Raw genomic sequence first — 24,987 nt, forward strand, 5'->3', positions numbered from 1 at the left:
GAGATACATACACTAAAATACACCTCCTTCTATACTATCGGTGCCCACCCACCAAATTTATAGTTTTTGTTTGAGGCACCATGACTGCCCCATTGTTCTTCACTGGGAGGAAACAGCATGTAGTAATTTGGGTTCTTTCTGAACAGTCTGTCTTTAATAACAAACTGGTTTATGGTTTTAAGTCATGATTCCCACACTTTGGAATGTTCTTTTTAATCAGTCACTCTTATTCTCCTTTCTTATAACAGGAATTGAGCTAATTGCCTAGGTATCTCTGTTTTTGGAATAGGCATTGAATTATGTTTGTGCTGTTCAGGAACTTCGGGGGAACACTAAGGGTCAAGGTTCAATGTTATGGTCGGTTGGGGCTGATTTAACAAAGTACCATAAACTGGGTGGCTTATAAGCAGCATATTTATTTCTCACGGTTCTGGAGACTTTGAGATTAGGGGGCCAGCGTGGTTGGGTTCTGGGCTGCAGACTACCCTCTTCTCACATGGAGGAAGGGGCTCAGAAGCTCTCTGGGCTCTTACAAGGGCACTGATCTCATTCGTGGAGGTGCCATCCTTTTGACGTCATCACTACCTAAAGGCCTCACTTCCTAACACCATCCACCTTGGGGGTTTGGATTTCAACATAAGTATTTTTTGGGAGGCTGGACCAAAGCATTCAGAATGTAACACTAAATGAAGAATGTTTCAAAAAGGAGAGTGTGCTCTTACTTACCCAATGCTCTTGATTATGTCAAGTACATATATGATTGGGAATTGGCCATTGGGTTCAGCAATATGGAAGACATTGTCTTTGTTTTTTTTTAATTTTGGGAGGATGCTTTGCGCAGCATGAAGGATCTTCTTCCCTGACCACGGATTGAACCCACACCCCTGCATTGGAAGCACAGAGTGCAACCACTGGACTACCAGAGAAGTCCCAGTCTTAACCTCCTATCTGTTAATACTTAATCTTTCCACTCTGCTTTGTGTCCTGCAAGTCTGGCCCCACCTGCTTCCTGATACTTGCTTAACCTCTTTCCAAATAGTTCTGTTCTGCATGCCCGTGCTAAGTCAATTCAGTCATGTCTGACTCTCTGTGACTGTATGGACTGTAGCCTGCCAGGCTCCTCTGTCCATGGGATTTCCGAGGCAAGAATACTGGAGTGGCTTGCTGTGCCCTCCTCCTGAGACTCTTCCCTACCCGGGGATCAAAGCTTCATCTCTTATGTCTCCTGTATTGGCAAACCGGTTCTTTCCCACTAGTGCCACCTGGAAAGCCCAGTTATGTCCTGGCATCAGACAGTTGTCTTCTGTTGCAACGTTTGCCCTTGGCCTTCACAGAAAGAAGTTGATATTTGAACCTTGCTACATAGAGTTTTTCAGAGCAGAAAGATTTTTAAGGGAAAAAATATGTGAAAAGAGTGAGATTATATGTTGAGGTTGTTCTCCATTTTGCAGACCCGTAATTTAGATACCATTCCACCTCTGTAATTTTGAGTTGTCAGTGACTCTTTTCATTTCACACAAGATGTGTTTTAAAAAAAAAGTTAAAATTCAGTAACAGATTTTGCTACATGATGAGAAAATTTACAGGTCAGTAATAATGTCAGATATGCAGATGACACCACCCTTATGGCAGAAAGTGAAGAAGAGCTAAAGAGCCTCTTGATGAAAGTGAAAGAGAAGAGTGAAAAAGTTGGCTTAAAGCTCAGCATTCAGAAAACTAAGATCATGGCATCCGGTCCCATCACTTCATGGGAAATAGGTGGGGAAACACTGGAAACAGTGGCTGACTTTATTTTTCTGGGCTCCAAAATCACTGCAGATGGTGATTGCAGCCATGAAATTAAAAGATGCTTACTCCTTGGAAGGAAAGTTATGACCCACCTAGACAGCATATTAAAAAGCAGAGACATTACTTTGTCAACAAAGGTCTGTCTAGTCAAAGCTCCGGTTTTTCCAGTGGTCATGTATGGATGTGAGAGTTGGACTATAAAAAAGCTGAGCACCGAAGAATTTATGCTTTTGAACTGCAGTTCTGGAGAAGACTCTTGAGAGTCCCTTGGACTTCGAGGAGATCCAACCAGTCCATCCTAAAGGAGATGAGTCCTGGATGTTCATTGGAAGGACTGATGTTGAAGCTGAAACTCCAATACTTTGGCCACCTGATATGAAGAACTGACACATTTGAAAAGACCCTGATTCTGGGAAAGATTGAGGGCAGGAGGCGAAGGGGACAACAGAGGATGAGATGGTTGGATGGCATCACCGACTCAATGGACATGAGTCTGGGTGAACTCCGGGAGTTGGTGATGGACAGGGAGGCCTGGCGTGCTGCGATTCACGGGGTTGCCAAGAGTCAGACACGACTGAGCCACTGAACTGAACTGAAGAATGTCCTCGTAGAATGTAGGGATGGAAAGGACTTAAACTACAATAGCTAGATAATAAATGTATTTTCAGGAATGTGTTTTCCAGGGTCTCCATTTTGCCAGCAAATTCTATTTTCTTGGAGAAGGAAATAGCAACCCACTCCTGTATTCTTGGCCTGGAAAAATCCCATGGACGGAGGAGCCTGGCGGGCTGCAGTCCGTGGGGTCACAAAGAGTCGGATGCGACTGAGAGACTAACACTTCTGTTTTCTAGTACTTGAGAGAGAGAATCTCAGTGTTTTTATAGGACGCTTTGGTAGAAGACAGTTTGTATTTTACTCGTCTTCTCACACATGGCAGGTTTAGAGAGTTTAAGCAGCTCTGGGGCCATGTTTTATAGTCAGGCATGACTCTCAGGTCACTGAGTTTGTCCATTACTTGTAGAATGCCTGCAAGCCCTTGGCACTCACAGTTGGACCTGACTCATTATGTATGAATCACACTCTTCTCTTGAAGAACATGTTCTGAATCTTCTTGAACTTTACTTTAATAAGGGGAATTTCATTGCATATCATAAATATGTCAGATCTCACATTGAATACTTACATTGCATTCATCGCATCTCTTTTCTTGTGTTTTGCTCATCCTAGGTAGAAACACACTTCAGTGAGATGTATTTAAAGATGATACCTTTTTTAATGATTATAATTAGCATGTCATCAAATTTGACTCTCTTAAGAAAAGCAGTACTCAGTTAAGACTTTCCACAAAGTATTACTCTTAAAAAATTCCATTCTAAGGGAAATAATATTTCATGAGGTGTCATTGCTGGCAGTTTTCCAATTATTTATTTAAAATTTGTTTACCTAGTGATACAAATCTTTTAAAGAATACAAAAAGTAGTTTTGAGAAGTCTGATCAGGATCTAAAGGTTTTTTGAGTAGTTGTGTTTCATGTTCTTAAGTTCTGAAATAATGTGTGTTTCACATTTGTTTTATTTCCTTAATTATATATGTGTTTGGAGGGGTTACTGTTCTAAAAATGGAACTTTTATGCATATTATGTGAGTTAATGGAAATCTGTTATAAATGCACTCTTTGAATATATTTGCCACCAACTGTGATACAGGTCTGCTTAGTCTATTTGAATCTTTTTTGTGTGTGTGTGTGGAATGTGGTTGAAAATAACTAGTTCATTGGAGTTTTGGAAGCACTCAGTTGATATATGAGAAAGTACTTGGTACATAAGGAACACTCACTATGTGTCTGTAATCAGAACGGTAGTGTCTTAAACCTGTTGAGTTGGAGAAAGATGATGAAAGCTGCTTCACTTTGGACAGCTATGTGGGGTTCTTCGTGCTGGGCAGCAGGATCAACAAAGATGGTAAGAGCGAGCCTCAAGGAACTCAGTCTAGTGACTTACATCGTAGCTGCATTTTAACACAGTATTGTCTCTGTTCTTTTTTTCCATTTAATTTTTACTTTATATTGGAGTATAGTTGATTTACAATGTTTTGTTAGTTTCAGGTGTACAGCAGTTGATTCAGTTATTTTTAGATTCTCTTCCCACATAAGTCGTTACAGAATGTTGAGTAGAGTTCCCTGTGCTATACAGTTCGTTGCTTATCATTTTTATATATGGTAAGTACAGTGTGTGTGTTAATCCCAAACTCCTAATTTATCCTCCCCCATTTCCTCTTTGGTAACCAAACATTTGATTTTGAAGCCTGTAATTGTTCTTAGTCTTGCTGGGGTCACATAGCCCTTTGAGAATCTGATGAACTCAACGAAAGTTCTTGGAAGAGGCCTTCAACACATGGGCACAGGTACACACGCATGCATAATTTTGTATTCAATTTTATGAGCTTTCAGTTTGGTGAAATTCACTGACAGTTTCACTGTACTCAGTTTCATGAATGCCATGAAGGCAGTCACACACTGTATATTAAGAATCTTTGGAGATATAATGAACAGTCAGTCTGAGACTTTAGTGATGACTGGGTCTGGGAGGAGAGACCTGACTTGGCTGCCGGGCTTTTGTTTGAGGGACAGTCCCAGCAGTCCAAACAAATATGGCAACCCAAGAAATGGAAAAGTCAGCACTAGCTGGACCAGAGTCATACGTGGTGTGTGGGTTTGCGTCTCTGGCAGGGCTTTCAGGGCTGCTCCAAAAAGGTGAATGCAGACATGGTGGTCTGGCTTTGGAGCAAGGCTCTGAGGAGAAGCTCAAAGCACAGAGCATGTTAATCGTCTGGCTCCTATAAAACCTCCTGATTAGAATGGCTGGAGGATGTCACTGAGAGGCTGGGTCTCTCCAGGTTGCCTGGAGTCCTAATTCTATTCTTTTCTTTTTAAAAATACTTACTTGGCTGTGTCCTGGAGTTAATTGCAGCATGTGGGATCTTTAGTTGCTGCATGTGAACTCTCAGTTTCGACATGTGGAATCTAGTTTTCTGACCAGGGATTGAACCTAGGCCCCCTGCATTGGGAGCATGGAGTCTTAGCCACTGGACCACCAGGGAAGTCCCATAATTATTTTATGAAGCAAAACTCATGCACTTCCTTGTGGTTAAAGACAAATTATGGATTATTGTGAGTGAGGCCTCTGGATGTAGGGTGTGTGACCCAACACAGACCTCCCAGTTAACCTCATTTAGGATGGATTCAGGTGCCCGGCCAAAGGGAACATGTTCTGTATTGGGAATACCAGTGTGTACAGCCCAGAGAGTAGATTACAGCTGTGTGTGTGGGGTGGGGTGCAGCATGTGGAGAAACTTGTTGCAAACACCGCCCTCCTATATCTGTCCCCCAGAGTCTCGCACTCTCCTTAGTTGATCTTGTAGTCATCAAGCACTGGGCATGCATGCTAAATTGCTTCAGTTCAGTCATGTCCAGCTCTTTGTGACTAAATTGACCATAGCCCTCCATGAGGACAGGCTCCTCTGTCCTGGCATTCTCCAGGAAAGAAGACTGGAGTGGCTTCCATGCACTCCTCCTGGGGGTCTTCCCATCCCAGTGATCAAACCCACATCTCTTACATCTCATGCATTGGCTGGTAGGTTCTTTACCACTCGAGTCACCTGGGAAGCCCCATCAAGCACACAGGAAGACTCTCAAATAATTATAACTGATTTAAAATTTGATTCAGTTTTCTGTGTCTGCAGTAAGCAATTATGTGATCTTTGATGATGGTTTAGTTTCAGTTTTGAAATGTAAAAAGGTAGCTTCCAAATGAAAATGATTCATTTTGAAAATTGGATTATTTTCTCATCACAGTGCATCAGATGGGGTGTGGTCATGTTACCACCACTCCTTTTGGTCCATAGGACCCTGTCCCTTCCCCTCCCCCACTTCAACTCCCCTGCTCCCCTTTCTGCCCCATTTCTGTTAGTTAGTAACAATTAGCCTCTGCCAAGAACTTCATGTGGGTGATCTTACTTACCATTCACAAGACCCTCCCACTTTGCTCTCCTTCAGTATTGTATTGGCTGTTTGGGTTTTTGCCTCTCTCTGTGTAAACTTTAGAGTCAGTTTTTCAGTATCCACAAAATAATTTGCTGAGGTTTTGATATGGATTGCATTGAATCTGTCAGATTGGGCAAACTGACATCTTGATAAAATTGAGTCTTCCTATCCATGAGCAAGAATATTTGTGTGTTTATTTAGTTCTCTTTTGATTTCTCCATAATTCCTACTTGCTCAGGGGAGCCTTCAAGTGATCAGATGAGGCCCACCACATTAAGGAGGGCAATCTGCTTTTCTCAGAAAGTAGCGAAAGTGAAAGTGTCAGTCGCCCAGTCATGTTCAACTCCTTTGCGATCCCATGGACTATAGCCCACCGGGCTCCTCTGTCCATGGGATTCTCCAGGCAAGAATACTGTAGTAGATTGCCATTCCCTTCTCCAGGGGATCTTCCTGACCCAGGGATTGAACCCAGGTATCCTGCATTGCAGGTGGATTCTTCACCATCCAAGCCACCAGGGAATCCATTTTACTCAAAAATCCACCAATTTAAATGTATATCTTCTCCAAAGATATCCTCTTGGAGACAGGATAGTGTTGGACCAAATATCTGGGTACCATGGTCCAGCTAGGTGGACACATAAAATTAACCATTACACATAGTAATGTGAAAGCTGTTGAAAGTTAGACTGAATCATGTGCTCAGATACATATGAGGGGCAGGTGAATTTAAATTTTTTACAAGCTTATTTCTTTTTAAAATGTACTCTCAAGGGGAGTGCTGACTGTTTAGCTAAGAAAGTAACTATAGAAAGAAACAAATGGTGTGAGGGAGAGAGAGAGAATATGAGAGTAAAATCTTTAATAAACAAAGTGTCTTATTCCATTGAACTTAGAGGCCTGGACCCTTGTGGATATATCAGTTCAGTCTTGACACTTTCTCTGCAGTGATAGCCAATAAAAGAGCTGCAGGAAATTTTTCCTAGTAGAGAGGAAAAAAAAATCGCTGGAAGGGTGTTGTTTAAAAGCAAGGAAACGTTTAAAGCAAGAGCAGAAATGTCTATAAATGGGATATGACGGCTAGAGAAGAAGAAAATGTACAATATTGAGTGAAATTCCATATTTTATTGGATAAAAATCTCTAACTAATGAACAATGATAAGGTTTTAAATTTCTTCTAATAGTTTTAGAGGCTGTTTATCTTCTAGGCTCTTAAAGATATGATGCAGAGTAATATGAGTTATACCTTGAGAATGTTATAAATAGGTCTTATCTTTATGGCTTTTGTTGTGTAAATTATGGCTGTTTCTAGGGCTCAGAGGTCCTAGGGTACTTCAGAGAAAGCAGCTGGTCCCTTGGGGATTAAGCTATGAATATACAGTATCTTGAGTTTCTTTAATCTCTGGGTGATGCCCTTGTCTAAAATGAATGGTATCAGTGTTGCCTAATGGCGTAGCATGTACTCACCCAAAAGGAGAACTCGAGAAATATTAAATTTCTGTACTCTCTCATAAGGTGTTTAATGCCCACTCAATTAAATGAATGACCTCTGGCTTTCTGGGCTTCCCTGGTGGCTCAGATGGTAAAGAATCTACCTACTATGCAGGAGACCTGGGTTTGAGCCCTGGGTTGGGAAGATCCCCTGGAGAAGGGAATGGCAACCCACTCTAGTGTTCTTGCCTAGAGGATTCCACCGACAGAGGAGCTTGGTGGCCTACAGTCTATGGGGTTGAAAAGAGTTGGACACGATTGAGCGACTAACACTTTGCTGCTTTCTGGGTGATGTGTGCTGAAACTAAAATCTTATTTGATAACTTAACATCATATGTAAGCAATTACAAGCCAGGCAAACACAAGAAGAAGCAAAATGCAGTGTCAGTTTGTGAATGTTGGACATGACTTAACGACTGAACAGCAACAATGATAACGTGTACTGCGGTGCTGAATCATATTTTTTACTGAAAGGTCTGTGTAACATCCATGGTAGCAGGGGTTCCTTATCTGAATTCAGCAAGTTCTTTTGCATCCCAAGATTAATTAAAAAAACAGAAACAATTTGGACTTACCTGGTAGTCCAGTGATTAAGACTCTGTGCTTCCCCCATTGGTGTTTGATCCCTGGTCAGGGAACTAAGATCTGATATGCTGTGCTGCTGCTGCTGCTGCTAAGTCGCTTCAGCAGCAGCAGTAATAAATATTGGATAAGAATGTGTAATAATTTAATATACACTTGTAACAGAACTATGCTATGCTATGCTAAGTCACTTCAGTCGTGTCCGACTCTGTGCGACCCCATAGATGGTAGCCTACCAGGCTCCCCTGTCCCTGGGATTCTCCAGGCAAGAACACTGGAGTGGGTTGCCATTTCCTTCTCCAATGCATGAAAGTGAAAAGTGAAAGTGAAGTCGCTTAGTCGTGTCTGACTCTTAGCGACCCCATGGACTGCAGCCTACCAGGCTCCTCCGTCCATGGGATTTTCCAGTCAAGAGTACTGGAGTGGGGTGCCATTGCCTTCTCCGGTAACAGAACTAGAGAGGCTGTTAATTGCATAAATGTGCCAGATACGGTTATATTTTACCAGGAGGTGTATCTCCTTTAATCCTTATAGCATCACACAGGCAACATGTTGTAGCATCAGAGGAAAGAATACAAGAGAAATTGGATGGATTGAAGTCATGTAGCCAGTGATGGCAGAGCCCAGCTCAGAGCCCAGGTCTTCCCTACACCATGAACTTTCCCACCACTCATATGGCCTGGTTTCCTTTGGTAATAACTCTGTTCCTTTAGGTTTCAGCTGAATAGTTGCATCTTGCTTTGAAAGAACCTAGTGTGGAGTGGAAGTTGCTCAACCATGTCCAACTCTGCAACCCCATGGACTGTAGCCTCCCAGGCTTCTCTGTCCATGGGATTCTCCAGGCAAGAATACTGGAGTGGGTTGCCATGCTGTCCTCCAGGGGATCTTCCTGACCCAGGGATCAAACCTGGGTCTCCTGCATTGCAGGCAGATTCTTGACCACCTGAGCTACCCTGGAAGCCCATCTTTTTGGAAAGGTGTCTTAAATGCAGTGCTTTTTGTGCTCTTTGGGACCCTGTCACATTTGCACTAAGAACAGCAGCCTCTACCTTGACTTCTCTGCCATTGGCTTCCTTTGTTTCCCTTCAAGCCTTTATGCTGCTTTCAGATTGATTTTATGCAGAGGTTTCCTGGTTTAAAAACTTTTTTATTGGCATGTAGTTGATGCTGAAGCTGAAGCTTCAATACTTGGGTTACCTGATATGAAGAACTGACTCAATGGAAAAGACCCTGATGTTGGGGAAGATTGAAGGCAGAAGGAGAAAGGGGCAGTAGAGGATGAGATGGTTGGATGGCGTCACCGCCTCAGTGGACATGAATTTGAGAAACTCTGGGAGATTGTGAAGGGCAGGGAAGAAGCCTGGCATGCTTCAGTCCATGAGGTCATAAAGAGTTGGACGTGACTTAGCCACTGAACAACAAAATAGTTGATTTACAATGGCGTGTTAGTTTCAGATGTTCAGCAAAGTTACTCAGTTATATGTATACATATATCCATTCTTTTTCAGATTCTTTTCTCATATATGTTATTACAGAATATTGAGTAGAGTTCCCTGTGCTATATAGTAGTTCCTTGTTGGTTTATATATATTGATAGTAGTGTGTATATGTTTCATCTCAAAGTCTTAATTTATACCCCCTGCCACGTTTCCCCTTCGGTAACTCAGTTTTGGAAATTGGTGAGCGTCTTCCCGTTTTGTAAATAAGTTCCTTTATATCATTTTTTAAATTTAGATTTCACATAGACATTTCCTGTTCATTAAACATGGGTGCTGGCTTTTTGGGCTGTCCGCAGCTTTGTTCCTGCCACTTAGCATTACATTCTGTGCTCCAGCCAGACCGTGTGCCGCTGAGGGACATTTCTTTCTCCATCTCCTCCCTCCCTTCATTGCTCTCATTAGCAGATGCCGTTCCTCTCAGCCTGAAAATCCCTCCTTTCTCTTCTCTGCGTGAGTAATATGTCTTATTATAATTAAGAGCCTGGCTTTATTTTCCACCTGGAAAACTTTCTCCGATTCTTCCGTTCCCTCTTTCTTCTTGGAGCCTCCTAGATTCTGTGCTTTGAAATATCTCCTTGGTTGTTTATAGAAGTCTCTATAGACAGACGATCAGACTTCAGGGTCTCATGTTCTTTCACCTTTCTGATGCCCAGCAAAACCTAGGCATGTGTTCGATGAGACCATTACCCATTGCCCGCAGGTCCGTTGTTGCCATTTTAGTTTTCCCTTTAAGCACGGTATCTAAAATGAAGAAACGTCATGAAAGAACTCATATATACACAAAGGTGCTAGGATGCTCCATTGCTTTGTTAAAGTGTGTGTTTTTTCTCCTTTGTCTCACCAGCTATCAAAGAGAAGTATACGGACTGGACAGAATTTCTCATTCGGGATTTGACAGGTTCCCGGACGGCCCCTGCCAGCCTTCTGGAAGGTGTATGTATTGTTATCCAGCTATTCTCTGTCATCTGAAGCTGCACAGTTAACACGAGCTCACAGCTAAGAGCACCTTTGCATATATCCTTCTATGGGTGCACAAGTCCACACGGACATCAGTGTGCAAAGTAACATCATGTCTTTGCCCGAATCACTTAGAGGACTGATTCTAATGGGACCGAAGTGTCTTCACCTGTGGTCCAGTCCATAAGTGGAAAATTTACTTTTATGAATAACATGGTAGGATGGTTACCTACTATCCTGTATATTTAAGAGTCCATCTTATGTTCGTGAATGCATATAAAATCCTGTAGAATAACTATTTTGTTGAAGTGACAACTAAGCATTCATATGCTGGGGTGTAGCCTCAAAGTGTGTTGATAAATGATTAGCTGTTTTATTTATGCATAGCCCCAGTTTTTAAACACACGTGTTAAATCGTATTTGAATTAGTCCCCCTTGTAAAACAAGAAGGGAAATGACTAACCATATTTAAATGTGGTTAAGGTCATTTTAAGGTACTGAAGAAAAAATGGGTTATTTGAAAATAATTTTATTCTGATACATTTTAATATTTATGTACTAGAACAGTATATAAGAGGACTTCACTGTCATAAATCATTATTGAGTTACTAAATCTGTTTTTGAAGAATGCCCCTGAGAAGGGGGAAAACACAATGAATGACCAAGAATATGATACAGAGTTTGACAGTCTCATTATTCTCTTAACATTAACCATAAATTTCCTGCCCTTCATAAATGATACTGAAATTTTGGAACACCACAGACTCATACAGGGTTGTCTTTGTTTTGTGATGATTTTGCCTAATGTAGTTTTGTGTGGCTACTAATTGAATTGTTTGGTTGACAAATCAAAGTAATGGTTGCTCACCCTTTCAAAAGGACAGATTGTCCTACTTTGTTAATTTTTTAAGCATACTTGCCTACAGGGCTGGCTGAACAAACACCCTTTTCGTATGCAAACATGTGCTAAGAAGGTTGCTTAGAAGGGGCAGACATTATATACATTCTCCAAACCAACGGTGGGGTGAAGTGTACAAATTACCCAGTAGTCTAATTTAGCTGATTATTAGTGTGTATTAGGCATTCATCAAGAATGTCCTCCACATGTATTAACGCTTTATGGTATGAGAGGGTGTTGATTATGAGAGCAGGGCCATTGTAAAACAGACGTCTGCTGAGTCAAGGTAGAAATTGATGGCCCCATATCAGATGGATCCATCGCTTGGAAAGTAGACGTTTTGTTCCCACTTGTTTTCCAGTTTGAGGCAAATTTGGTGGCATGCTTCTTCAAAGCACCCTCACAAACGTAGTTGTGTCTGGGAAGGGTGATTTGTTTGGTGAGAACTTAGCACAAACTGTTATTTTGTATTTGCTTGTGGTTTTGTTGCTGGATACCCAGTTGGGAAAGATGGATGTGGGGCGGGAGGTGTGGGGGGTGGGAGGGGAGGGTGGGGGTGGAGGGGAAACACCAGACTGTTTGCCAATAGCTTGGATGATGGTGTGGAAAAAAAAATTACTTCTGCTGTCATCTGTTTCCATGAGAACCTGAAAATAAAGTTTAAAATAAGGAGTTTTGCTTCTGTTTAAACAGCCTCTGCGAGGGAAAGGCCCTATAGACCTCATTACAGTTGATTCCTTAATAGAGCTGCAGGACTCTCAGAACCCTTTTCAGTACTGGATAGTTAGTGTGCTTGAGAATGCTGGAGGAAGATTACGCCTTCGCTATGTGGGATTGGAGGACACTGAATCCTATGACCAGTGGTTGTTTTACTTGGATTACAGACTTCGACCAGTTGGTTGGTGTCAAGAGAATAAATACAGAATGGACCCACCTTCAGGTAAGGGGCGGGAGCTTCAGCCGCTCTCAAGTGTTGTCGGAAGAGATGTGATTATTTTCCTGGATGTCTCTCTGGAACATGTGTTAGCTCTGTGGTGTCTTTCCCATTTGTACTTGTGCACAGGAAGTGTTTTAACTTCAAACACTCTCTGTTGTGAATGGAACCCAAGACCTCAATGAATAGTGTTCTGAAATGAGAAAGCAGAGCAGGAGGCTGTGGAAAAGCTGATCTGGTTCCTTTGGAATCACTGGTTTGGAAATAAAAGATGCAGTGCATGGGGACTTGATGATATTCTCTGTTTTTCTTTAGGAATTTGATAGTCTTGCAAGTAGGTTCTGAAATATTTGCCCTTCTACCCACGGCCGTCTATCCATCTGTCCATTCATTCATCCATCCATCTACCCACTCACCCGCTCATCCATCCATCAATTCACTCCCCCATACAACCTTCAATCCATAGATTCATCTACCCACCCATTCATCCATCTGTAGATTCAAGTAAAATGCAGATTCAAATAAAATACTTATTGTTACATTATCTGTCCTGACCTGGAAATAGCAAAAAAGAAAACCATCATGCTTTTTTCTGCTGGTGCATCATAGATTTTCAAATAGCTTCAAGTACCTTGACGAATGCCTTTCCACAGATTTAATTGGGTAGAAGACGAATTCATGCTTCCTGACATACCCAACTGGGCAAAAACCTCAGAGTTTACAAAAATAACAATTCTTGAATGTTTTCTACCTGCCAGGTGATTTTACATCTGTTAGGTTGTTTATTTTGATTTCAAAAAAGTGCTACATGTTTCGTGTGAATATTTCCTCTTATGGCAGAGAAAATTTGAGACTGAATTTAAGCTACCTGTCTTAAGATTGCACAGTTTTTTGGAGGAATGTGCTGAAATTCAGATTCCCAGGTCCCCTTCTTCTTCCACACAGTTTCCCCTTCTGCCTCTTACTGGGCTTATCAACCTTTTTTGATAGATAGCTGTAGAACAAAAATGTTGGATTCTCATGGAATTAAAGATGCCAAGGAAGGAATACATCTTCCCAAATTTGCTGATTTTCATTCTGGTCAATTTCACAGGTTTACTGGAAGTCAAGAGTTGGCTGTTTCCTTCATTAAAATTGCCAGAGCCTTTCCCCTCCCATCTTAATTGCCAGAGTTCGTCTTGAGGAGTGAAGCAGAGGAGTCATATTTTCCTTTTCTGTCAGTCAAGGGCTTTAATTGAAAAGTGTCTTGGTTCTCCATCTCACGTGTTTGCATTTGTGTTGGATTTGACAGGCGTATAAACCTGTAACGTGGTGTTTATTAGTATTGTTGTTGTCAACGTTATGAGAAGCGGGCAAGAAATCCACTTATACCCTGAGTAGTCTGGGGATATGATTACAAATGAAAGGCCTGTTGGTTTTGTGAAGAGAGGCCTTAGCTCTCAAGGTTTGCCTTGGGATTCATGACCTAACAGGAGAAATTTACTTCGTGCAGAAAGTTAGGCATATAAATCTTAGTTCAGTATCTAATTGCTGTAAAATTTTAAGAGCAATATATAATTGCCAGTGTAAATTTATAGCAAAGCAAAGGATGACTAATAGCTCTTAGACTCTGTGTAATGTCCGTCTCCTGTGCTCATACTCAATGGCCAGAATGGAAAGTGTCCCTCTAGAAACTAGGGAAATACTTGAATAAAGGAAGAGACCTCTCTCTCTCTTTAAGATAATTTGATGTTTTTATAAGACAAGAATAGACCGTATTTACTCATAGTAATTTTCTGACCATGAATTGTTCATTTCACTGAAGAGTTAAAGCCTTTGGGAAAGGCATTCCTCATCAAGAACTTATATTTTCAACATGTAAATTGTCAACAGGAAAGGCTGTGGATGGAAAGAAGAAATTAAAAGGTGAAAGGTCACCCCAAGTATGATTTTGAGTTCTTCAGATGCAATAGTTACAAGATGAACTCTTGACTTCTACCTCATTCAGCAGACCAACACCTGGGAATAGAATCCAGTCCTTTGGGTTTCTATAAATTAGTTTCAGGACCCGATGTGACTTGTTAAACTAAGATGGCAGTGCTCTTTCCTTGACTGAAGTCTCGGTGGGAGTCAGCTTTCAGACTGGCACAGAAAGCACTAGACTGTTTGTCTTATTCCCAAACACACTTAAGTGAATGACAGTGTTCATCACCGACAGGTGGTAAGAAGCTGAGATGGGAGGGTGGGCAAGGAGGGCAGATAAGGGGCACTTTGGGTAGAGAGTCATCCCTTGGTATCCACAGGGGATTGGTCCCAGGAACCCCACGGATGCCAGAATCCAGTGATGCTCAAGTCCCTGATATAAAATAATGCAGTACAGTTGACCTTCTGCATTTGCAGGTTTGATGTTCTGCGTCCGCCATCTTCCCATCCACAGGTTCCGTATTCTCAGGCTTCTCTATCCGCAGTCTTTGCCATCCTCGGGGGTCCTTCTGCCAAGGGTGGACTATTCAGGAACGGCAGGCCTGGAGGGCTGCCTGGACTTTGAGAGTGAGGCTGCGCCAGGTCACCCTATCCTCTTTGCTGTGCTGACAACTCCTTTCTTTCCCTGATACTTTCTGTTTCTTAAAGGACACAGTATTTCTCAGCTGTTCAGTACAGGTAGAGGTATAGAAGTAGGTGGTAGATAGTACCTGGCGAGTAGGTCTGCAAACCCTGGAGGAGAAGGTGCTGGCTGTTAAGCTGTCTGCCAGCAAGAAGCCTGCATCCCATTCATTTCTGGATGGAATCCGAGAACACAGGATGGTGGTTGGGCGATTAGAGAGAGGGTGCGGCCACCCCACTGCACCCGCCATCAGGGGTGCAGGTGCTGAGGGGTAGGAGAGTCCAGATTGAGCGAAGACCAGACAAGGGAGCGGAAGATGGAGAAACGCCAGCGATCATGGGAGGGCAGTGGCTTCCTGCGTCCTTGGTGATGCAGGTGTTACCAGGGCGGGGCGGGGAATCCAGAGGTGCCCTTGCTTCAGTGCTGAATGGAGGGCAGAACACGATTTGACAGACCTGGAGCTCTTTTTCCAGCCCCGCATCCCTGACGCCTCCCCTCATATGCTTATTTTCTGGCATGTGGCCTCCTCTGTGGTCCCCAACTTTTCTGTGTGTGTCTCCTCTTTTGGAACACTGCTTTCTCATGCCCTCACTTCATCCAGAACTTGGATGCTGAACTCAAAGTGCATGGCCCAGTCTCTGCTGTGCCCCCTGGCACCCTGTCTTGCACATAGTAGGTGCTCAGTAACTATGTGTCAAGTGAGTTGACTGAATAAAAATTCAAATGTGTCTAGAAGACAGAAGGAAGGAACTAGCCAAGTCCACCTTCCAGGAGCCAAATCATTGATGGGAGTTTGGAAGCCAGTTTGGAGGGGAGAGCCTGGTGGAGATACCCCTAGACTGTGCTGTTCACTTTGCTCTGAAGTGTTAGTGGAGCTTCTGAGCAAGTAGAGATGCCAATCTCTAACACCTCGGACAGCTCCAGGATATGAGGTCTGTGGCGTTCAGGATGGGAATTTCTTCCTTTAAAAAGGTCCCCATGTGACTAGAGTTTGAGAAACCTGACAGAGGGGAAGGAACCTGGGCTTGGAGTCAGGGTCCAAGTGGGCCTCTCCTTCCACTTTGTCACGGCCGCAGAGCCTCTGGGTGAGTTCCTCTACTTTGAACCTCAGTTTTCACATCTGTAAAATGGGAGTCTCCCCATGTTTGCTTTGCTGCTGTTACTCAGGTGATTGGTGTTTTCTAAATATTCAATCTGTGATTAGAGTATTAAGATTGTATTTGATTTTCTAAGAAATTTAAGTAGGCTTACTTAAATGTCCAGGGGTCATTGAGAGGCCCCACCTGTTTTTAATTTTTAAATTTATTTTAATTGGAATATAATTACTTTACAATATTGTGATGGTTTATGCCATATATCAACATGCATAGGCCACAGGTATACATGTATACGGGAGAAGGCAATGGCACCCCACTCCAGTACTGTTGCCCGGAAAATCCCATGGATGGAGGAGCCTGGTAGGCTGCAGTCCATGGGGTCGCACAGAGTCGGACACGACTGACGTGACTTGGCAGCAGCAGCAGCAGCATACATGTATACCCCCATCCTGAACCCCCCTCTCACCTCCCTCCCCTCCCCTCCCCCCATCACCTGCTTTTGTGTTCTTGGAGGTTTAGAAAGCAGATAGAATCTGACATGTTTTTGCAGAAACTAAAGAGATGAAACTTCTGAAGTTTAAGAAAAATCCTTAAATCCTTATCTCTATATCCTTTTGTATATCTTTTCCCTTCAAAATCTTTATGTCAACCATCCCCCCCACCTTCTTTTTATTTTAGATAGTGCCTGTAGCTAGATGTTTCTGAATCTAATTCAGATGCTTCCTACATGAACTGTTTCTTATTCCAAAAACAATCATTATTTTTTATCTTAGCTTGGGCTGCCTTAACAAAATACCATTGACTGAGGGGTTGAGCCTTGAAAAACACAAATCCCCAGTTCTGGAGGATGGGAGTTCAGGGTTAGAGCATCAGCAGTGTTGAGTGCTGGTGAGGATTCTCTTCCTGATTTGTAGATGGCTGCCTTCTTGCTGGGTCCTCACCTGGCTGCCTCTTCTTCTTTTTTAATCTTCTGGCCGTGCTGCATGACATGTGGGATCTTATTTCTCCACCAAGGATCAAACTCACATCCCCTGCACTGGAAGCATGAAGCGTTAACCACTGGACCGCCAGAGAAGTCCCCTGGCCTCTTCTCCATGTGTGCATGGAGATGTATATATATGCATATCTCTATCTGTATGTTGAGAGAGAGCGAGCATGTACTTGAAAGAGAGCTCTTCGGTGTCTCCTTTTGCCAGGGCACTAATTCCATCACGGGGGCCCCACCCTCCTGACCCCATCTAAACCTAATTACTTCCCAAAGCTCCATGACCTCAAGGGGTTAGGGCTTCAACATACAAATTTTGGGAGGACACAAGCATTCAATCCACAGTACTTCCCAGCATCTATGAAGAAGCACAGGCGAGCCTTTCCTCACTGGTCCGAGGCTGGTGGAGAAGGAGGAGTGGGGGGATATGGGGTGCATAAATAAAGAGGATTGCCCCTCCAAGCCTGTGCTTACCTCGGCCTGTGAGATGAGTATTTCACTCGTCCCTCTTCCTGCGCTTTCCATGAGATGGATGGCCAGTCTGCAGAGGTGGACACCTCGTTTTCACTTAGGTTTCTAGTTCAAGATGAGTCAGGACGGGTTTTAATTGCCTCTTAACTTCTTACCAACAGAAATGGACATGATACACTCTTTAATTATCAGCAACACGATCACTTTAAAAACATGTTTTATGTTCTTTTAATGGTGCTATTTATTGCCCATAAACTTTCTGGCATAACCAAGCACCGCTCCATTTAATGAAACACACAAACAGACTATTGTTCTCTGCTTGTTGAAACTAGGAGGTGTTTAACTTCTGCAGGTGGCCGAGGGTACTGACAAAACTGCAGCTAATTTTTCACCTTTTAAGACAGTGTGCCCTGCCGTGGGATTAAATTCTGTATTAGAATTTAATATCCTTAGCATGAAGGCAAAGCATCTTGAGATTGTAGGACAGAGATGAAAGTCTGGCGGGATCTCCTAGGTATCTTCCTTCATTCCAGCTGCTGTAACAGATAGGAAAGAGGGGCTTATAAACAAGAGACATTGATTTCTCCCAGCTCTGGAGGTTGGATGTCCAAGATCTGGGCACCAGCAGATTCAGTGTCTGATGAGGACCTACTTCCTGGTTCGTAGACGTGTCTGCTCACTGTGTTCTCACCTGGAGGAAAGGGTAGGGATCTTTCTGGGGTCTCTCTTATAAAAGGACACTGATTCCATCTTGGGAGGTCCACTCTCATGATCTCGTCACCTCCCAGTGGCCCCAGCTCCTAAGGCCATCACCTTGAGTATTTCAACATGAATTTTAGGGGGACCTATATTCAGATCAAAGTACTAGGCTATATGACACTTCTCTCTGGTTTGCTGGAACAGACATGGCATCAGGTGGACGCAGCTCCCTGGGGTGACACGACTGGTCCAGTCCTGTTCTGCCAGCTGTCAGGAGGGGCTGTGAGCATTTCTCTGAGCCCCAGAGAAATCGCTGCCCATCTCCTTGCTCAGATCTGAGTTTGGATCTTGACCATGTTGGGTTTTCGTTGCTCTGGTCCTGAATAATTTTTTTTTTTAATTTTCTGGTTAATTATGGTTTCTCTTTACCTTTCTTTGGTTAAGTATGGTTTCTCTTACCTTTCTCTTTAGAGGTAAAGATTACATTAACTTATGTAATAATTTGTCAGACCATAATCCCACTTGTTCAATTTCAGCATATTATTTGGTGATACTCAGCAGCCCTTTTATCTTAGTATTTAAAAAAATTTTTTTTGTTGTTGGAGTCTAGTTACTCAGCCTTGGGTAATTTTTAACCACTCTTTTTTTACCCTCCTGTCTGTCTCAGGGGCTCCTCCTGCCTCAAGAGTCCTCAGTTACAGGCCTTGGGAGTTCAGGGAGCGGTACTTTCTCTTCTTTTTTCTTTCCCTGTATGTCTGCAGACCTTCCTTTAACCTTGTCTTTAGAAGTCACTCTCCTTTTGTATGATTTGGTTCTCCTTTTATTACAACATTGAGCTCCCCATTGACCTGCTTCCAGAACCCTAGAAAAGTGGGTTTGTTTTATTTTACTTAGGAAGTCCAGGATCTTGTTTGTTGTTCCCTCCTGCCCCCCTCTCTTGGGGCTTCCCTGGTGCCTCAGCTGGTAAAGAATTCGCCTGCAACGTGGGAGACGTGGGTTCGATCCCTGGGTTGGGAAGATCCCCTGGAGGAGGGCATGGCGACCCACTGCAGTATTCTTGCCTGGAGAATCCCCATAGACAGAGGAGCCTGGTGGGCTACAGTCCACGGGGTCACAAAGGGACGGACAGGACTGAGCGACTGAGCACGTTTGGCGCATCTTTCCCCCTCTTGAGCTGCCGCGCTTGGTGTCCTCTGGGCTGTGCTTCCAGAAACCTGAACTGCCTTCCTCTTTCCCGAGGTTTTGATGCAGCACCCTGAGCTGGAGCACCAGTGCATCCCAGGGAATCCCCCTCACCCTCCCGGGACACTTCATAAGGCTCCGTGAATTGGTCCCTCTTCTTTCTTTGTGGGACCTTGTGATAAGTACTTTCTCCCTCTGGCTCCCCGCCTTCTCACCTGTGGAGGTTGGAGGGACCATTCTCTGCAAAGGTGTTTATTGGGGGAGTGGCTTACTATATTCCCCTGAATGTGTCTACCAAAAAGAATCTCATTCTATTTTTGCTCTGATACCGAAATACCAAATTTGGGGAAAGAATTCTGCAGAGGTGTAAGAGCATAAATAAAAGGCTAGGAGGGAATATAGACAATTTATACAAGTAGAGTCTGTCCTGTCATTAAGTATCCTTTATGGGACTTGACATAGCTGACACGAGTGACGGTAGGCAGGGCATTGATAACCTGGCCCCTCTGGCAGCACTGCTTGCCCACCATAATTGTGATAGTCGGCAAAGACCGAATAAACTGCTAAAACACAGGCGGTTCAAGCTCAAGGTGAGTTCAGACACTATGAGCATCAAAATATATGGCTGCCTGCTAAAAAGCAGACATGCAAGAAATTAAAAATACAGCCCCAAAGGCTTAATGTTGCCTTTTAACTGTGCTTAAATTGATATTCATATCCTAGCTATCTGTCTGAAGTAGCCTGAGTTGATATAGCGAAGGTATAAACATATCTCCTGCAAGTGAGTGCTTCTGCAAATCCTATTTTGATAAGGTCTTAAATCTGTTGAGATCAGATCATAAAATTCCCCTGCAGTTTCAGCAACTGGTAAAAACAGCGCTCACCAGTTTTGTTCTTCTAATTTTGCATTCAGACAGTGTAACCTCCCTTCGTAAATCCCTTCTCCCCACCGTGGGCAGAAACCTGGGCTCCATGTGATGTGTTAGCAACATGTCAAGTGCAAATATTAAACTTGGTTGGTAAATTTTAATCTACCTTTTTATAATTTCCTGGCTTATGTGGACTATTTTTAGCATATGAGAGCTTAGAGATTTAGTGAGTAATAGGCTGTAATAACCAAAAATGCAAGACAAGAGTCTTTTCTTATTTAGAAACTTACCAGATAATAAGTTCTTCATCATTGGATATGACTTCCCTGGTGATGTGTGGAATTTGGGGCTGAGGATGGATGAAGGTGTGATGAACGTGCCGTATTCCATCAAATTACATACAGAATGCATGCAGGTAGTCCCTGAAGAAGAGCCCTGTTAAGTTGATTCTTTATTTCGGATCGCGGAGTCCCAAGTTGCTATTTAACTTAAGGAAATCTCTTTAGCAGGTGGCTTTTTATGGCGGGCAGAGTGTGAATGCTTACGGCCGCTGAGCCTGCCAAGTTATTATGAAACCCTGAGAAGATAAAATTGAGCAAAGAACCACCCGGTAGAACGTTTCAGCCCTTAAACTCTTATGTGATTTGCTGTTGATACAGAAATCTATCCTTTGAAGACGGACTCAGAGTGGAAACGTGCTCTGGAGAAATCTCTTATTGACGCTGCTAAGTTTCCTCTTCCAATGGAAGTGTTTAAGGTAAGATGTTGATTCCTAGCAATTTATCTACTCTTTTCGAGAATAAACCCTGTTTTAAGGAGTTGCCTGCCTCCCAGTACTTCCCGCTATTTAAAAAGGTACCTTCTTGACTGGTGTTCATTTTAACTGTTTAAAACGCTGTCTGTTCCATTTCGCTCGGTTTTATAATCTTCCCAAATACCCACGTTCCAAGATAATGCTTAAAACCTTTTTATTAAATAATTAATAAGGATATTATGAGATAATCCGAATCTGACTAAATTTTTTTTTTCAAGATTTACAGGTTTTTTTTCCCATCATATAAGATTATAGAAATCGCATTTTCACCCTCTCACTCCTTACCAAAGAAACCAAAAAAAATAGAGCAATCTAATTTTGTTATTTGTTTGATAAAAAAATGTTTCCCACGATGGCTCAGACAACTGCTGGTTCTGGGTAACCAGATCCCTGACTTTGGTGTTAACCATGTCCTTGCCTGTCTGTTCCTGTTACTACCTACCTATGTTTTCCTTAACATTACACGACTTACTCTTGACCGTGTACATGAGGAGCAAGACCAGCCCTGATTGTTGGAGGAGACGGCATTTTCTTGCTCTCTGGAGTGGAGATAGCCGGACATGGCCTGGGTGCTAAACGGGCCTCACCTTCCACTGAGTTTTCAGGGAAGTTAGGTAGGCACAGTCCTGAGCTAACCTTGGGGAGTTAGTTGGGTCATCAGCCAGACTGCGTCCTGAACTGCAGGTGCTGGACATCCCTTAGTAACGCAGACTGCAGTCCGTCGGTTTACAGTCTCTGCTTATCCACCTCCGGTTCTCAGAACACACCCAGCACCGCGTTTCTGTGCAATGACTTGAACTTTCCCATCTGCTCTGGGCAGCGGGGCCTCAAGGGGGCCCTGAGACCTTCTTCAGAGCGTGGTCAGGACGAGTCAGGTGTCATTAACAATCTGGAGCTGGCTTACTCGGCCGTTTTGTCCTCAGGTTACGAAGATGATAAAATACAGCCCAGCCTCCCCTGCCCTCATCCTGAGGGACTGAAAGAGTTGTGATTCTGTCTCCGTACGTCTCTGATAGCTTGGGTCTAGAATTCTAGGTCGGCTGTCCCTTTTGTCGAGAATCCGGAGTTACTCATTCTTCCTTTCCTCCTCTGGCACCGTATATTCTCTTTTTCTCCACTGTTCTGAAATTTCACGACGGTTGACCTTTATAGGTGTCTGTGTCCATCCAGAGTGCAGGGTACGTTGGGTGACCGCCGCTCATGCCTTTTAATTTTGGAGGTGTTTCTTCTCAAGTCCTGTCTTCCGTCTCTCTTATTTTCTTCACCTGTGACTATGTGGATGTGGGGCTCTCAGCCTGGCACTGTAACTTTTTTCCCTTCATTTCAGTTTTTCGTGTTCTGCTCCGTCTGCTCTGCTGTCAGACGTGTTCTCCACTCACGTGTGCTGTTGTGTTTCCACGAGCACTTGTTTGGCAATTTTTTCTGTGACTGCTCCTGTTTATGGCCTCCTGTTCTTTCAGCCTGGAATCATGAGTGTTTCTTGTTGGAATTACTGACTTTGTCAAGTTTTTTTTTCTCCCGAAATAGTTTGCTTTCTCCGCGTTGCTTTTGGTTTGTGCCATTCTCGCTCGAGGCTGTCCTTGGGTGTCTGAGAATCCTTCACCATGCTCTGGAGTAAGAGGGAGATGTGGACGCTGAGGGCGGGGCTGGGCCGTGTAGCAGGACCTCCTTTGTACGGGAGCCTCTTCTTTGTATGATGATTTTTTCTCTTTAGCTGATTTCTAAGGAGGAGAATTTCAGCTTCCCACCAGGGGTTCAGGTCCAGCTGCCTGCATTCTAGAAGCTGGGTGGCAGGAAGAGGGCTCGGGGTTTCCACCTTGAGTTTGTATGTACCTGCACCCACAGACTAGGAGCCACCTGCTTCATCCTCTTCACAGGAGACTTGGGGACCCCTGGTCTGTAGAGTTGGGGAGGGAAGGATACCTGGGGTCTGACTGCCTCTCAGACAGCCCTGCACGCTTCTTGCTTTATCACCTGCCATTCACCCGCAGTTTCAGACATACCTGCTGTTACTGGTTTCTGAGCCTTCTGAAGGTTCTGCCCTGTTCATAGGACTGGGTCTCAGCTCTCCTGCAGGAGGCTTGAGATTTGGCTCTGTTGAGTAAGTTTAGTTATTTCTTGTTCATGTGTGTTTTAGCTTCTCTCTTTTTTTTTTCTTTTGGCTGCACCGAGCAGCATGTGGGATCTTCGTTCCCCGATCAGGGATTGAACCCACTTCCCCTGCAATGGAGTCTTAACCACATTCTGTCTTACTGGCCTGCCAGGGAGGTCCTTAGCTTCGGTTCTTTAGTTGCTGATTGAGTGGCTCTGTGTCTTTAAAAAACTTTACTGTAATTTTGGTTAGCATCTAGGAAGAGGTGAAATTAATGTGGGTTTTTAATCTGCCATCTTCATCCGGGACTCCCTTTTTTTTTAAGTCTTGTAGCTCGGACTGTAGGGTAAAGTTCTCACATCATTCATTCAGTGAAACGTAACTCCTTGGCTATAATCATACTCAGTAAATATTTCTCAAATATGGAATGAATTTTTGAATGGACAAATTCATTTTACTCATTGATTTGAAATATTTCGAGTTAATAATATATGAATAGTCACAGAGTCATTGGATATGCAGATTTATTATTTAGAATTATGAATACCAAGATTCAAAATATATAAACATTAATAATTCTTATATATTTGTAGGGGATTCCCAGGTGGTGCTAGTGGTAAATAACCTGCCTGTCAATGTAGGAGATGTGAAAGACATGGGTTCTAACCCTGGATCGGGAAAATCCCCTGGAGGAGGGTGTGGCAACCCACTCCAGTATTCTTGCCTGGGAAATCCCATGAATAGAGGAGCCTGGTGGGCTGCAATCCTTGGGGTTGTAAAGAGTCAGACATGACCAAAGCAACACAGCACACATGTATATTTTTAACTAATAATTAACTAACTTGTTAGCTGTTTATTGAGTAGCTACTCTGCATAGTGCTCTTGACCCTGTTCCAGGGTTTCATAATTGTTTATATTTTTCTCAAAAATAACAGTTACCTCCTTCTGTCCCTTTAATGTTTTCTATTAGAAACCATGTTATTTTCATGGAGTACCTGAGAATTGTCCTCATCCTCAGTATTTTGTTTATAATGAACAGTTGCTTTTTAAAAAATATTCTACTTTGGAGTATAGTTGATTAACCATGTTATGTTAGTCTCAGGTGTACAGCAAAATGATTCAGTTACACATACACATGTGTCTATTCTTTTTAAAATTCTTTTCCCACTTAAAGTATTACAGAATATTGAGCAGAGTTCCCTGTGCTGTACAGTCGCTGCTTTAAAAGAGTAGGTACTGAATATTTTCTGTTTTTCAGAGGGCCTAAGGGCGTATGGAGTGGGCACTTAATAAATAAAAATTGGCTGAATTGAAAAAATTCTGTGTTCTTAAAGCTTATGAAACACTTTTATAAATGTTACCTTTTATTTCAGTTTGGTGGAAAAGAAAGGGGAAATTTTCTGAACCAGACTTTGTATGCAGTGAATGTTTGTGCAGTTAATTTTGAAATCCTGAGAACGACCACCGTGTTGGTTGCCTGACCGTTGTAATAACGTGCCACAAGCTGTGGAGCTGAAAACAATGAAATGCACTTTGTCGCGGTCGTGGAGGCTGCAGTGAATACCCAGGGGTCGGCAGCGCGCGCCCCCCAGAAGGCTTTGAGGGAGAGTGGTCCCTGGAGTCTGTCCTCGCTTCTGGGGGCTGCCCACGGTCCTTGCTGTTGCTTGGATGTGACTGCCGCAGAAGCCCAGGCTCTGCCTCCCTCTCCCTGTGGCCTTCTCCCTGCGTGTCTGTCCAGATTTCCCCTGTGGGGTCACCGATCATTCAGTGTGGGCCCGTGCTGACGCCTTGTGACCTCCGCTTCACTTGAGAGCAGCAGCAGGGACCCTTTTTCCGAACCAGGTCAGATTCACAGGTTCTTGGTGGATGTGCATTTTTTTGTAAAGAGATGCGGTTCTACCCAGGACAACCATATTTCATGTATGTACAGTAATCTCAGAAACCACAGAGTAGTATTTTCTACTGAGTAATTCCACATGCATGGAGGTAAATTATTCAGATATGTTA

The 24,987-nt window shown here is 43.2% G+C and overlaps 1 protein-coding gene across 6 annotated transcripts in view; it reads left to right on the top strand.

Annotated features, from left to right (window-relative positions):
* Window positions 1-24,987, top strand: part of SFMBT2 (Scm like with four mbt domains 2) — a 177,521-nt gene that overhangs the window by 65,261 nt on the left and 87,273 nt on the right. For 5 of the 6 annotated variants that reach the window (XM_025264501.3, XM_025264506.3, XM_025264500.3 and 2 more), the window contains exons 5-7: window positions 10,243-10,331; window positions 11,947-12,193; window positions 20,734-20,831. In XM_025264501.3, the coding sequence (XP_025120286.3) occupies window positions 10,243-10,331; window positions 11,947-12,193; window positions 20,734-20,831 (434 nt within the window). Of the gene's footprint in view, window positions 1-10,239; window positions 10,332-11,946; window positions 12,194-20,733; window positions 20,832-24,987 lie in introns of those variants that run through there. The other variant, XM_045162726.1, reaches the window with a different exon arrangement.

Source organism: Bubalus bubalis, chromosome 14 (genome assembly GCF_019923935.1).
Source record: "Bubalus bubalis isolate 160015118507 breed Murrah chromosome 14, NDDB_SH_1, whole genome shotgun sequence".
NCBI lineage: Eukaryota > Metazoa > Chordata > Mammalia > Artiodactyla > Bovidae > Bubalus > Bubalus bubalis.